Source organism: Procambarus clarkii, chromosome 9 (genome assembly GCF_040958095.1).
Source record: "Procambarus clarkii isolate CNS0578487 chromosome 9, FALCON_Pclarkii_2.0, whole genome shotgun sequence".
Classification (NCBI taxonomy): domain Eukaryota; kingdom Metazoa; phylum Arthropoda; class Malacostraca; order Decapoda; family Cambaridae; genus Procambarus; species Procambarus clarkii.
In genome coordinates, this window is record NC_091158.1 from 28,788,808 (window position 1) to 28,804,513 (window position 15,706).

General features: G+C 53.5%; 1 protein-coding gene across 1 annotated transcript in view; it reads left to right on the forward strand.

Annotated features, from left to right (window-relative positions):
- The window catches only part of LOC123766095 (uncharacterized), a 902,969-nt gene that overhangs the window by 591,595 nt on the left and 295,668 nt on the right, over positions 1-15,706 (forward strand). Inside the window, exon 38 of the mRNA XM_069321294.1 lies at positions 1,967-2,224. Within this exon, the coding sequence (XP_069177395.1) occupies positions 1,967-2,224 (258 nt within the window). The remainder of the gene's footprint in view (positions 1-1,966; positions 2,225-15,706) is intronic.

The following is a 15,706-nucleotide window of genomic DNA, read 5'->3' on the forward strand; positions in this document are numbered from 1 at the left end:
CAGTTCTGAAACGCCTTTTCGTTGCCCACTTTTCTTCACACTCCCGCTCCATCTCCGTCTTCACAGATGGGCCTAAGTCTGTTGGTGGTGTAGGCTACTTCGTTGTATTTCCTGACTGTGCCTATATGTGTCGCCTGCCTGCGGAGACTAGCATCTTCATGGCATAACTTTATGCCATTTTCTATGCTCTTCGTCAACTGCTTTCTTGCCGTAAATCTTCCTTTGTTGTTGTAGTTGACTCTCGCAGTGGCCTCATGGCTCTGGAGTCCTTTATCCTGGGATGCTGCCGCGAAAGAGGGGCTATCCGCACCTGTCTCATTTTCCGCAAAGGTGTTCCATATTTCGACTCTGTCTGTTATTCATTCATCAATCCATACCCGTTGACAGGGTCGCTGGTCTACTGTTACTGGTAATAATCTGCGTGCTATTAAGAGTAGTGTGTCTCCATGGCCTTCCTCCTACCACCGTAACCGGCGGTGGGAAACGCCTCTGGCGAGGTTATGTATTGGCCATACCCGTTTAACTCACAGGCACTAAATGGAGCGCCGCTCTGCTCCTTATTGTCCAAACTGCATTGTTCCTCTTACGGTCATGCATATCCTTGTTGAATGTCCTGACTTCCAGGCTTCCCGACTGTCCCTCGCGGTCACCTGTCCCTAGTTAGTTTCCTTGATGAATTGGATACCCTTGATGTTGTTCGTTTGATACGCTTTTGTTCTTGTATTGACATCCTTGGGGATATTTAGCGCCTTTTAAAAATCCTGCACATTTGATTGTGTTACACAGTCTCCTCGTCTTAATGCCTTCTTTTGATAATTACTTACTTCACACACTACACAGCCTTAACTTGCCTGTGTCAATATGAATGAAACTCAAAATGGACTGGAGGTCACGTGGCTTCTGGAATAAGTGTCCCGACAAAGAATTATGGTGTAAATGTAAATTATACCTCACTTAAACAGATAGACAACACCAGATCTGAGTTCAAAGAGTAGTGGATCTCTTCTTTCTAAATAACTTTCAATGGTGTTATTGTTAGTAAACACGAACTGGAAACTAATTTGCGGATAAATATGTCCAAAAATATTCCAAAGTTCCTTCCTAATGTAATAACTTATCATACATATATATGAAAATTTGAGAGGTGAATGAACCTCTGCCCATATTTTTCTGCCTCGGCCGGGAGTCGAAGGTTGAATACAGGACTACAGCCCATTCTCATAAACAAAGGCCAAAGTCCATTCCATGCCCCCGCCAAACGGCTTACAGACGACTCTCAACTGATGTCATTCGAACACTTCTCGACAAGTGGTTCGCTGACGACTTTTGTTCGACCCACAACGTTGTAAATGCTTCACCCACGTACTACAAATACAAATAACCGCCAACAGAACCTAAACACAACCTAACCAATGCCTAAATATGCACAGTATGCTAATATATAACAATATTATAAGAGCAATAACAATAATATAAATTAAATTAGTATAACAATATTAATTTATATTTGCGAAAATTCGTTTTTTGAATGAACACCATGTTAAGATTAATGAATGCGTCTTTGGGATCGACTACTGGATGGAATGGACTTAGTCTGAAGACGGGTTGACCACTTCCGTGATTATACTAATGTAATTGTTCTTGCTGAGGTTCAGCTTCGGCTATTTGGTCCTGTATTTCAACTGTCAGTCAACTGGTGTGCAAGTGTGTGTGTGTGTGTGTGTGTGTGTGTGTGTGTGTGTGTGTGTGTGTGTGTGTGTGTGTGTGTGTGTGTGTGTGTGTGTGTGTGTGTGTGTGTATGTATAGACTTGAGCAAACAAAATAGATTAAATATTCTGCTAATAATTGGAAGGCCGTAGAGAGGCCGCTACAGACCGACAGCCAGAGCACAACTCCATAGTCTCCTGAGACTGATGGAAGCCTTCTACTAATTGTAAGTTATATGGTACATTGTTGTGTTGATCAGATAGTGAGCAACATGACGGTGGGCGAGACTCCAGTGATCGGGGTGGGCGTGAAGGTGACCCCACACACGCGAGCCCTCATTCTCTCCGTCTGCACCACCGGTGACGAATGTGTTCGTCTCCACGCCCACGCCCACGCCCAGGCTACGCCCTCAACCAGGACCTACTCCTTGGCTGCTCATGCCCTCAACTCTCTATTTTGGCGGAGCCCGGAGGACCCTCTCGTGCAAAACTCCGTCACTTTCATGGCCGAAGAAACAGTAAGTTGCAAAAAAGAGTCTTTGGATTCATTGTCTTTCCCACACATCAGTTGTCATAGACCATTTGCAGGTTATAACAAGTTACCTTTCCATTGTAGGAGGATACCTAATGTTTGGTCAGGTTCATTGTATTTATCGTCAGGTTACATGAAATATTTTGAAAACTCTTAACTTATAACGTGCAACATTTATGGACAATATTGAGAGGAATGTTGTGGCTGAAGCCTGCCCATGGATCACCCAGTCAAACGTTTGACAAGACCTTGAGTTTCTGCTCTAAAAGAGGTCGTGTGTGTGTGTGTGTGTGTGTGTGTGTGTGTGTGTGTGTGTGTGTGTGTGTGTGTGTGTGTGTGTGTGTGTGTGTGTGTGTGTTTTTGTGTGTGTGTGTGTGTGTGATGTCAGAGAACAATGGTATAACACCCTCAGACGCTGTGTGCACCCCTGCTCCAGTGTCAGCAGATGGTCAGTACATCTCAGAATGTCAGGAGATGTTCAATATAGTGTGTCATAACGTTAGGAATTTGTAACGTCTCACTGTGTAATGAGTGATAAAGTTTCAACAGCGCTGCTGCCATGTGTAACGGGAGCTGATGTCACCTTTTAACACTTACTGCGAGGTCAACCATACCTTCACACTTTATTCTCCTTAATTATTATTCTTAAATTGAATGTGTACAACATGAACAAGACTGAAGGCACAACCTGGCAGTGGAACAAAGCCCAGCAGGACTCATACAATGTGAGAAAGCCGAGGGTATAAATAATTATTTCGATGTTAATTAAAGCAAGGATAATTACCTAAGGCTGGTAAATGATGTTAACTGCTGCCTTCACTCATCAATTATGAAACAATTATACCTTATTTTCCTTACTTAATTAAGTAAGGAGATTAACTAATTCGTATACCTAATTCTGAACATATTCAGGACAACAGGGGCCAGCAAAGAACTTAGAACATTTTGACAATTACGATCTGAAATACTAATTAATACTTCTTGTTGATAATTACAGGGGGTTAATTATAATTGCAATTATTGTCATTCAGAGAATCGCATGAAATATTCAAGACAACTTAAGGTATATGCTCACAGATGGAATAAAAAGATAAAATTTACTTAAAATGAGAAATTCAATTCAATAAATAATTTAATATAAATCAATGAATTCCATCTATATATATAAAAATGGAAATGTTCGTTTGTTCAATATCGCTAATCTCCGAAAGTTCTTTACCGATTGCTTTGAAATTTTCACATAATGTTCCATTCGCGTCCGAGCAGGTTTTTATATACATACTATATAGATGTCACGTCTGTGACGGGAAAAAACATGCTTTTTTAAAAACTGTGTTTTTCATTTGAGGGAAATCTTCTAACCCCTCTTTGCCGATTGCTTTGAAATTTTGACACAACGTTGTATTCAAATATCCGCGTGTTTTTATATGCCTACTATATACATGCCTCACCTATGACAGGAGAAAACATGCTTTTTGTAAAACAGTGCCATCTATTGCACGTTAGAGCAACCCATTCTGTAGTCTCCAAAAGTCCTTCACTGATTGCTTTGAAATTTTGACACAACGTTCCATTCGAATACACGTATGTTTTTATATACCTACTGAATAGATGCCAGACCTGTGACAGGTAAAAACATGTTTTTTTTTTTAAAACAGCACCCTCTGTTGCATGTAATAGCAAAACACTATACTAAATATGTTACAATTTCATTTCACTGTTTCCAATTGCATTGATAAACTAAATTTTCATAGATTTCGACTCATTTTCATTTTGATTTAAATATTTTGCGTGGCATGGCGTTGGAATTGAGCTGTGTTATTTACCATACCGTTCATTTCGTGAGTTTAAATATAGATGCCACACCTGTGACAGGTGAAAACATTCTTTTTTTAAGAAACAGCGCCACCTGTTGCTCATAAGAGCAACACACACTATTCTAAATATGTTATGATTCCATTTCAATGTTTCCAATTGCCTTGAAAAATTTAATTTTTATAGATTTAAATTTATTTTTATTTTTATTTAATTATTTCATGTGATATTGCTTTCGAATTGAGCTGTGCTGTTTACCATACCATTTATTTTACGAGTATAAGTACAGATCCCACACCTGTGACAGGTAAAAACATGCTTTAAAAAAAGCCCCATCAGTTTCACGTAGGAGCAATACACGCTGTACTAAATATGTTACAATTCCATTTCAATGTTTCGAATTTCATTGATAAATTGAACTTTCATACATTTTGATTTATTTTCATTTTTATTTAATTATTTTGTGTGACATTACGTTGGAATTGAGGCATGTTGATTACCATACCATTCATTTTGTGAGTGTAGTTTATTTGTTTATTTTTTCATTATTTTTCATTTCTTTTTTTTCCTGTTTTTCTTATATCTCAGTGATGGGAATATCAGATCATTTGATGTTCCCAGTTTTCTTATGGGAACATCAGATCATTTGGGAATGCCTCAGATGAGGGAGTGGGGAATGGTGGGGAGGACGAGGGGACGGGAGTGGGGGATAATAGGGAGGACGAGGGGACATGGGAAGGGGTATTGGTGGGAAGGACAAAGGAACGGGGGAGTTGAGGATGATGAAGACGAGGGGACAGGGGAATGAGGCATGGTGGGGAGGCCAAGGGGACTGGGAGAGGGGGGGATGGTTGATAGGACGAGAGAACGGGGGAGGGGGAGATGGTGAGGAGGAGGACGAGGGGACGGGGGAGGAGGGAATGGTGGGGAGGACTGGGAGACAAGGAAAGGTTGCTGTGGCTCAGCATGTACGGCTAGTTCTAAATAAACATCCTATCATTAGAAGTTAATGATGTGAGGATTTTCCAATCAACACATAACTCAGTCACATTGTCTTTGATCTGCAACTAATCCAAGTTGTTATCTCATCCACTGTGGGTAAGATCTGCACCACCACTAGTCCACAGGTTATCCCCTGTGGACAAGATCTGCACCACCACTAGCACACAGGTCATCCCCCTGTGGGTAAGATCTGCACCACCACTAGCACACAGGTCATCCCCCTGTGGGTAAGATCTGCACCACCACTAGCACACAGGTCATCCCCTGTGGACAAGATCTTCACCACCACTAGCACACAGGTCATCCCCCCTGTGGGTAAGATCTGCACCACCACTAGCACACAGGTCATCCCCTGTGGACAAGATCTTCACCACCACTAGCACACAGGTCATCCCCCCTGTGGGTAAGATCTGCACCACCACTAGCACACAGGTCATTCCCCTGTGGGTAAGATCTGCACCACCACTAGCACACAGGTCATCCCCCTGTGGGTAAGATCTGCACCACCACTAGCACACAGGTTATCCCCTTTGTGGGTAAGATCTGCACCACCACTAGCACACAGGTTCTCCCCCCTGTGGGTAAGATCTGCACCACCACTAGCACACAGGTTCTCCCCCTGTGGGTAAGATCTGCACCACCACTAGCACACAGGTTATCCCCCTGTGGGTAAGATCTGCACCACCACTAGCACACAGGTCCAACTCACACTAAATAAGAAGTCCTGACCCATAGCTAGATAAGGCTGGGCCTCTTAAGGCACTAGGCCTTCTGTAGCTTCACCAACAGGCCTCCGATACCAATGGAGAAGTAGGCCTGCATCTGGAACACCCTCTTGACCAATGAACAACTAGGCCTAGTCAAAAGAGACTGGCATGCAAGGGCCAACCACCAATAACCAGGCCTACAGGGACGTGGCTTTCCCATGAGAATCTCCGGGACAGTGAAAACTGCACCTTTAGGAACAAATTTATCCTCCTTTAATCATAGCCATAACATAGACCTGTCAACTATTGTCATAACACAGCCCTGTCAATCATTGTCATAACATAGCCCTGTCAACTATTGTCATAACATAGACCTGTCAACTATTGTCATAACATAGACCTGTCAACTATTGTCATAACATAGACCTGTCAACTATTGTCATAACATAGACCTGTCAATCATAGCCATAACATAGACCTGTCAACTATTGTCATAACATAGACCTGTCAACTATTGTCATAACCTAGACCTGTCAACTATTGTCATAACATAGACCTGTCAACTATTGTCATAACATAGACCTGTCAACTATTGTCATAACCTAGACCTGTCAACTATTGTCATAACATAGACCTGTCAACTATTGTCATAACATAGTCCTGTCAATCATAGCCATAACATAGACCTGTCAACTATTGTCATAACATAGACCTGTCAACTATTGTCATAACATAGACCTGTCAACTATTGTCATAACATAGACCTGTCAACTATTGTCATAACCTAGACCTGTCAACTATTGTCATAACATAGACCTGTCAACTATTGTCATAACATAGACCTGTCAACTATTGTCATAACATAGACCTGTCAACTATTGTCATAACATAGTCCTGTCAATCATTGTCATAACATAGACCTGTCAACTATTGTCATAACATAGACCTGTCAACTATTGTCATAACCTAGACCTGTCAACTATTGTCATAACATAGACCTGTCAACTATTGTCATAACATAGACCTGTCAACTATTGTCATAACATAGACCTGTCAACTATTGTCATAACATAGTCCTGTCAATCATTGTCATAACATAGACCTGTCTACTATTGTCATAACATAGACCTGTCAACTATTGTCATAACATAGACCTGTCAACTATTGTCATAACATAGACCTGTCAACTATTGTCATAACATAGACCTGTCAATCATTGTCATAACATAGACCTGTCAACTATTGTCATAACATAGACCTGTCAACTATTGTCATAACATAGACCTGTCAACTATTGTCATAACATAGACCTGTCAACTATTGTCATAACATAGACCTGTCAACTATTGTCATAACATAGTCCTGTCAATCATTGTCATAACATAGACCTGTCAACTATTGTCATAACATAGACCTGTCAACTATTGTCATAACATAGACCTGTCAACTATTGTCATAACATAGACCTGTCAACTATTGTCATAACATAGATCTGTCAATCATTGTCATAACATAGACCTGTCAACTATTGTCATAACATAGACCTGTCAACTATTGTCATAACATAGACCTGTCAACTATTGTCATAACATAGGGGAAGAGGTCATGAGGCCAGAAACAGGTCGACACACGGCCCACTGGCACGGCCAGACACATGTCCCACTGGCACGGCCAGACACATGTCCCACTGGCACGGCCAAACACATGGTCCACTGGCACGTCCAGACACATGGTCCACTGGCACGGCCAGACACATGTCCCACTGGCACGGCCAAACACATGGTCCACGGGCACGGCCAGACACACGGCCCACTGGCACGGCCAGACACATGGCCCACTGGAACGGCCTGACACACGGCCCACTGGCACGGCCAGACACACGGCCCACTGGCACGGCCTGACACACGGCCCACTGGCACGGCCAGACACACGGCCCACTGGCACGGCCAGACACACGGCCCACTGGCGCGGCCTGACACACGGCCCACTGGCACGGCCTTACACATGGTCCACTGGCACGGCCAGACACACGGCCCACTGGCGCGGCCTGACACACGGCCCACTGGCACGGCCATACACATGGTCCACTGGCACGGCCAGACACACGGCCCACTGGCACGGCCAGACACACGGTCCACTGGCACGGCCTTACACATGGCCCACTGGCACGGCCAGACACATGGCCCACTGGCACGGCCAGACACACGGTCCACTGGCACGGCCAGACACACGGCCCACTGGCACGGCCAGACACACAACCCACTGGCACGGCCAGACACATGGCCCACTGCCACGGCCAGACACACGGCCCACTGGCACGGCCAGACACACGGACCACTGGCACGGCCAGACACACGGCCCACTGGCACGGCCTTACACATGGCCCACTGGCACGGCCAGACACACGGCCCACTGGCACGGCCTTACACATGGCCCACTGGCACGGCCAGACACACGGCCCACTGGCACGGCCTTACACATGGCCCACTGGCACGGCCAGGCACACGGCCCACTGGCACGGCCAGACACACGGCCCACTGGCACGGCCTGACACACGGCCCACTGGCACGGCCTTACACATGGTCCACTGGCACGGCCAGACACACGGTCCACTGGCACGGCCAGACACACGGTCCACTGGCACGGCCAGACACACGGCCCACTGGCACGGCCAGACACACAGCCCACTGGCACGGCCAGACACATGGCCCACTGGCACGGTCAGACACACGGCCCACTGGCACAGCCAGACACATGGCCCACAGGCACGGCCAGACACACGGTCCAATGGCACGGCCAGACACATGGCCCACTGGCACGGCCTGACACACGGACCACTGGCACGGCCAGACACATGGCCCACTGGCACGGCCAGACACACGGTCCACTGGCACGGCCAGACACACGGCCCACTGGCACGGCCAGACACACAGCCCACTGGCACGGCCAGACACATGGCCCACTGGCACGGTCAGACACACGGCCCACTGGCACGGCCAGACACACGGTCCACTGGCACGGCCAGACACATGGCCCACTGGCACGGCCTGACACACGGCCCACTGGCACGGCCAGACACACGGCCCACTGGCACGGCCAGACACATGGCCCACTGGCACGGCCTGACACACGGCCCACTGGCACGGCCAGACACACGGCCCACTGGCACGGCCAGACACACAGTCCACTGGCACGGCCAGACACATGGACCACTGGCACGGCCAGACACACGGCCCACAGGCACGGCCAGTCACACGGCCCACTGGCACGGCCAGACACATGGCCCACTGGCACGGCCAGACACACAGCCCACTGGCACGGCCAGACACACGGCCCACTGGCACGGCCAGACACACGGCCAGACACACGGCCAACTGGCACGGCCAGACACACGGTCCACTGGCACGGCCAGACACACGGCCCACTGGCACGGCCTGACACACGGCCCACTGGCACGGCCTTACACATGGTCCACTAACACGGCCAGACACACGGTCCACTGGCACGGCCTTACACATGGTCCACTGGCACGGCCTTACACATGGCCCACTGGCTCGGCCTTACACATGGTCCACTGGCACGGCCTTACACATGGTCCACTGGCACGGCCTTACACATGGTCCACTGGCACGGCCAGACACACGGTCCACTGGCACGGCCTTACACATGGTCCACTGACACGGCCTTACACATAGCCCACTGGCACGGCCTTACACACGGTCCACTGGCACGGCCAGACACATGGCCCACTGGCACAGCCAGACACATGGCCCACTGGCACGGCCAGACACACGGCCCACTGGCACGGCCTTACACACAGTCCACTGGCACGGCCAGACACACGGCACACTGGCACGGCCAGACACACGGCCCACTGGCACGGCCAGACACACGGCCCACTGGCACGGCCTTACACACAGTCCACTGGCACGGCCAGACACATGGCCCACTGGCACGGCCAGACACATGGCCCACTGGCACGGCCAGACACACGGCCCACTGGCATGGCCAGACATATGGCCCACTGGCACGACCAGACACACGGCCCACTGGCACGGCCAGACACACGGCCCACTGGCACGGCCAGACACATGGACCACTGGCACGGCCAGACACATGGCCCACTGGCACGGCCAGACACATGGCCCACTGGTACGGCCAGACACACGGCCCACCGGCACGGCCAGACACATGGCCCACTGGCACGGCCAGACACACGGCCCACTGGCACGGCCAGACACATGGCCCACTGGCACGGCCAGACACACGGCCCACTGGCACGGCCAGACACACGGCCCACTGGCACGGCCAGACACATGGACCACTGGCACGGCCAGACACATGGCCCACTGGCACGGCAGACACACGGCCCACTGGCACGGCCAGACACACGGCCCACTGGCACGGCCTGACACACGGCCCACTGGCACGGCCAGACACATGGTTTACTGGCACGGCCTTACACATGGTCCACTGGCACGGCCAGACACACATTCCACTGGCCCGGCCTTACACATGGTCCACTGGCACGGCCTTACACATGGTCCACTGGCACGGCCTTACACATGGTCCACTGTCACGGCCTTACACATGGTCCACTGGCACGGCCTTACACATGGTCCACTGGCACGGCCTTACACATGGTCCACTGGCACGGCCAGACACACGGTCCACTGGCACGGCCTTACACATGGTCCACTGGCACGGCCTTACACATGGCCCACTGGCACGGTCAGACACATGGTTTACTGGCACGGCCAGACACACGGCCCACTGGCACGGCCAGACACACGGTCCACTGGCACGGCCAGACACACGGCCCACTGGCACGGCCAGACACACGGCCCACTGGCACGGCCAGACACACGGCCCACTGGCACGGCCAGACACACGGCCCACTGGCACGGCCAGACACACGGCCCACTGGCACGGCCAGACACATGGCCCACTGGCACGGCCAGACACACGGCCCACTGGCACGGCCTGACACACGGTCCACTGGCACGGCCAGACACACGGCCCACTGGCACGGCCAGACACACTGGCCACTGGCACGGCCAGACACACGGCCCACTAGCACGGCCAGACACACGGCCCACTGGCACGGCCAGACACATGGTTTACTGGCACGGCCAGAAACATGGTTTACTGGCACGGCCAGACACACGGTCCACTGGCACGGCCAGACACACGGCCCACTGGCACGGCCTGACACACGGCCCACTGGCACGGCCTGACACACGGCCCACTGGCACGGCCTTACACATGGTCCACTGGCACGGCTTGACACACGGTCCACTGGCACGGCCAGACACATGGCCCACTGGCACGGCCAGACACACGGTCTACTGGCTTGGCCAGACACATGGCCCACTGGCACGGCCTGACACACGGCCCACTGGCACGGCCTTACACATGGCCCACTGGCACGGCCTGACACACGGCCCACTGGCACGGCCTTACACATGGCCCACTGGCACGGCCAGACATACGGCCCACTGGCACGGCCAGACACACGGTCCACTGGCACGGCCAGACACACAGCCCACTGGCACGGCCAGAAACACGGCCCACTGGCACGGCCTTACACACGGTCCACTGGCACGGCCTGACACACGGCCCACTGGCACGGCCTGACACACGGTCCACTGGCACGGCCTTACACATGGTCCACTGGCACGGCCTGACACACGGCCCACTGGCACGGCCTTACACATGGTCCACTGGCACGGCCAGACACACGGTCCACTGGCACGGCCAGACACACGGCCCACTGGCACGGCCAGACACACGGTCCACTGGCACGGCCAGACACATGGCCCACTGGCACGGCCTGACACACGGCCCACTGGCACGGCCAGACACACGGCCCACTGGCACGGCCTTACACATGGTCCACTGGCACGGCCTGACACATGGCCCACTGGCACGGCCAGACACACGGTCCACTGGCACGGCCTGACACACGGACCACTGGCACGGCCTTACACATGGTCCACTGGCACGGCCTGACACATGGTCCCCTGGCACGGCCTTACACATGGTCCACTGGCACGGCCAGACACACGGTCCACTGACACGGCCTGACACACGGACCACTGGCACGGCCTTACACATGGTCCACTGGCACGGCCTTACACATGGTCCCCTGGCACGGCCTTACACATGGTCCACTGGCACGACCAGACACACGGTCCACTGGCACGGCCTTACACATGGTCCACTGGCACGGCCTTACAAATGGTCCACTGGCACGGCCTTACACATGGTCCCCTGGCACGGCCTTACACATGGTCCACTGGCACGACCAGACACACGGTCCACTGGCACGGCCTTACACATGGTCCACTGGCACGGCCTTACAAATGGTCCACTGGCACGGCCTTACACATGGTCCACTGGCACGGCCAGACACACGGCCCACTGGCACGGCCTGACACACGGTCCACTGGCACGGCCTTACACATGGTCCACTGGCACGGCCAGACACACGGCCCACTGGCACGGCCTGACACACGGTCCACTGGCACGGCCTTACACATGGTCCACTGGCACGGCCGGACACACGGTTCACTGGCACGGCCTTACACATGGTCCACTGGCACGGCCTTACACATGGTCCATTGGCACGGCCTTACACATGGTCCACTGGCACGGCCTTACACATGGTCCACTGGCACGGTCTTACACATGGTCCACTGGCACGGTCAGACACACGGCCCACTGGCACGGCCTGACACACGGTCCACTGGCACGGCCTTACACATGGTCCACTGGCACGGCCTTACACATGGTCCACTGGCATGGCCTTACACATGGTCCACTGGCACGGCCAGACACACGGTCCTCTGGCACGGCCAGACACACGGTCCACTGGCACGGCCTTACACATGGCCCACTGGCACGGCCAGACACACGGCCCACTGGTACGGCCAGACACATGGCCCACTGGCACGGCCAGACACACGGTCCACTGGCACGGCCAGACACACGGTCCTCTGGCACGGCCACACACACGGCCCACTGGCACGGCCTTACACATGGCCCACTGGCACGGCCAGACACACGGCCCACTGGTACGGCCAGACACATGGCCCACTTGCACGGCCTGACACACGGCCCACTGGCACGGCCTTACACATGGTCCACTGGCACGGCCTGACACATGGCCCACTGGCACGGCCTTACACATGGTCCACTGGCACGGCCTGACACACGGCCCACTGGCACGGCCAGACACATGACCCACTGGCACGGTCAGACACATGAGCCACTGGCACGGCCAGACACATGACCCACTGGCACGGCGAGACACATGACCCACTGGCACGGTCAGACACGTGAGCCACTGGCACGGTCAGACACATGGCCCACTGGCACGGCCAGACACACGGCCCACTGGCACGGCCTGACACACGGCCCACTGGCACGGCCAGACACATGGTTTACTGGCACGGCCAGACACATGGTTTACTGGCACGGCCAGACACACGGTCCACTGGCACGGCCAGACACACGGCCCACTGGCACGGCCTGACACACGGCCCACTGGCACGGCCTGACACACGGCCCACTGGCACGGCCTTACACATGGTCCACTGGCACGGCTTGACACACGGTCCACTGGCACGGCCAGACACATGGCCCACTGGCACGGCCAGACACACGGTCTACTGGCTTGGCCAGACACATGGCCCACTGGCACGGCCTGACACACGGCCCACTGGCACGGCCTTACACATGGCCCACTGGCACGGCCTGACACACGGCCCACTGGCACGGCCTTACACATGGCATACTGGCACGGCCAGACATACGGCCCACTGGCACGGCCAGACACACGGTCCACTGGCACGGCCAGACACACAGCCCACTGGCACGGCCAGAAACACGGCCCACTGGCACGGCGTTACACACGGTCCACTGGCACGGCCTGACACACGGCCCACTGGCACGGCCTTACACATGGTCCACTGGCACGGCCAGACACACGGTCCACTGGCACGGCCTTACACATGGTCCACTGGCACGGCCTTACACATGGTCCAATGGCACGGCCTTACACATGGTCCACTGGCACGGCCTTACACATGGTCCTCTGGCACGGTCTTACACATGGTCCACTGGCACGGTCAGACACACGGCCCACTGGCACGGCCTGACACACGGTCCACTGGCACGGCCTTACACATGGTCCACTGGCACGGCCTTACACATGGTCCACTGGCATGGCCTTACACATGGTCCACTGGCACGGCCAGACACACGGCCCACTGGCACGGCCTTACACATGGTCCACTGGCACGGCCAGACACACGGTCCTCTGGCGCGGCCAGACACACGGCCCACTGGCACGGCCTTACACATGGCCCACTGGCACGGCCAGACACACGGCCCACTGGTACGGCCAGACACATGGCCCACTGGCACGGCCAGACACACGGTCCACTGGCACGGCCAGACACACGGTCCTCTGGCACGGCCAGACACACGGCCCACTGGCACGGCCTTACACATGGCCCACTGGCACGGCCAGACACACGGCCCACTGGTACGGCCAGACACATGGCCCACTTGCACGGCCTGACACACGGCCCACTGGCACGGCCTTACACATGGTCCACTGGCACGGCCTGACACATGGCCCACTGGCACGGCCTTACACATGGTCCACTGGCACGGCCAGACACACGGCCCACTGGCACGGCCTTACACATGGTCCACTGGCACGGCCTGACACACGGCCCACTGGCACGGCCAGACACATGACCCACTGGCACGGTCAGACACATGAGCCACTGGCACGGCCAGACACATGACCCACTGGCACGGCGAGACACATGACCCACTGGCACGGTCAGACACGTGAGCCACTGGCACGGTCAGACACATGGCCCACTGGCACGGTCAGACACATGGCCCACTGGCACGGTCAGACACATGAGCCACTGGCACGGCCAGACACATGACCCACTGGCACGGTCAGACACATGAGCCACTGGCACGGCCAGACACATGGCCCACTGGCACGGTCAGACACATGGCCCACTGGCACGGTCAGACACATGAGCCACTGGCACGGCCAGACACATGACCCACTGGCACGGTCAGACACGTGAGCCACTGGCACGGTCAGACACATGGCCCACTGGCACGGTCAGACACATGGCCCACTGGCACGGTCAGACACATGAGCCACTGGCACGGCCAGACACATGACCCACTGGCACGGCCAGACACATGACCCACTGGCACTGTCAGACAAATGAGCCACTGGCACGGTCAGACACATGGCCCACTGGCACGGCCAGACACATGACCCACTGGCACGGTCAGACACATGGCCCACTGGCACGGTATTGTATACTGTGGGTTGGTTGGTGTTGTCGTCGTTGATCCTTCTCTACGGACAACCCAACCCACAACTCGGTAGAGTGCTTACACTTCACTAGGAGATCACACTAGGCGCTTCTGGCTCTTGGAGAGGGGCTCAACGTCACACGTTTAGGGGATGCGGCTCCAACACTTAGCCTCGTTGTCACGTGCACACACCCACTCGAGCCGCTGTGACTCCCCACTCTCTCCTTAGATAAGATATGATCTCCTCAATCCCCTATGACTTACTAGTATTACCTCCTACCCTGTCCACAGCAGTGGTTCTTGGTTCTTTCTCTCTCCTTCTTTACTACCTCCTGGGAAGCCTCACTAGGACAAGGGCAAACACCAGCAAATTGTGACACATTTACTTGACAAAGCACATACACGATACATACACACATATAATAATAATGAATCCTATACTCTATAATATCACAATCAGGTTGCACTCCAACACCATCAGAACTCTATTATCAGCTTATCAAGTGGTATCCTATCTCCTGGTTCACCACCTGATACTATCAACCTCCTCAAGTTGATCAAGCCTACGTACACTGTTGCACCAT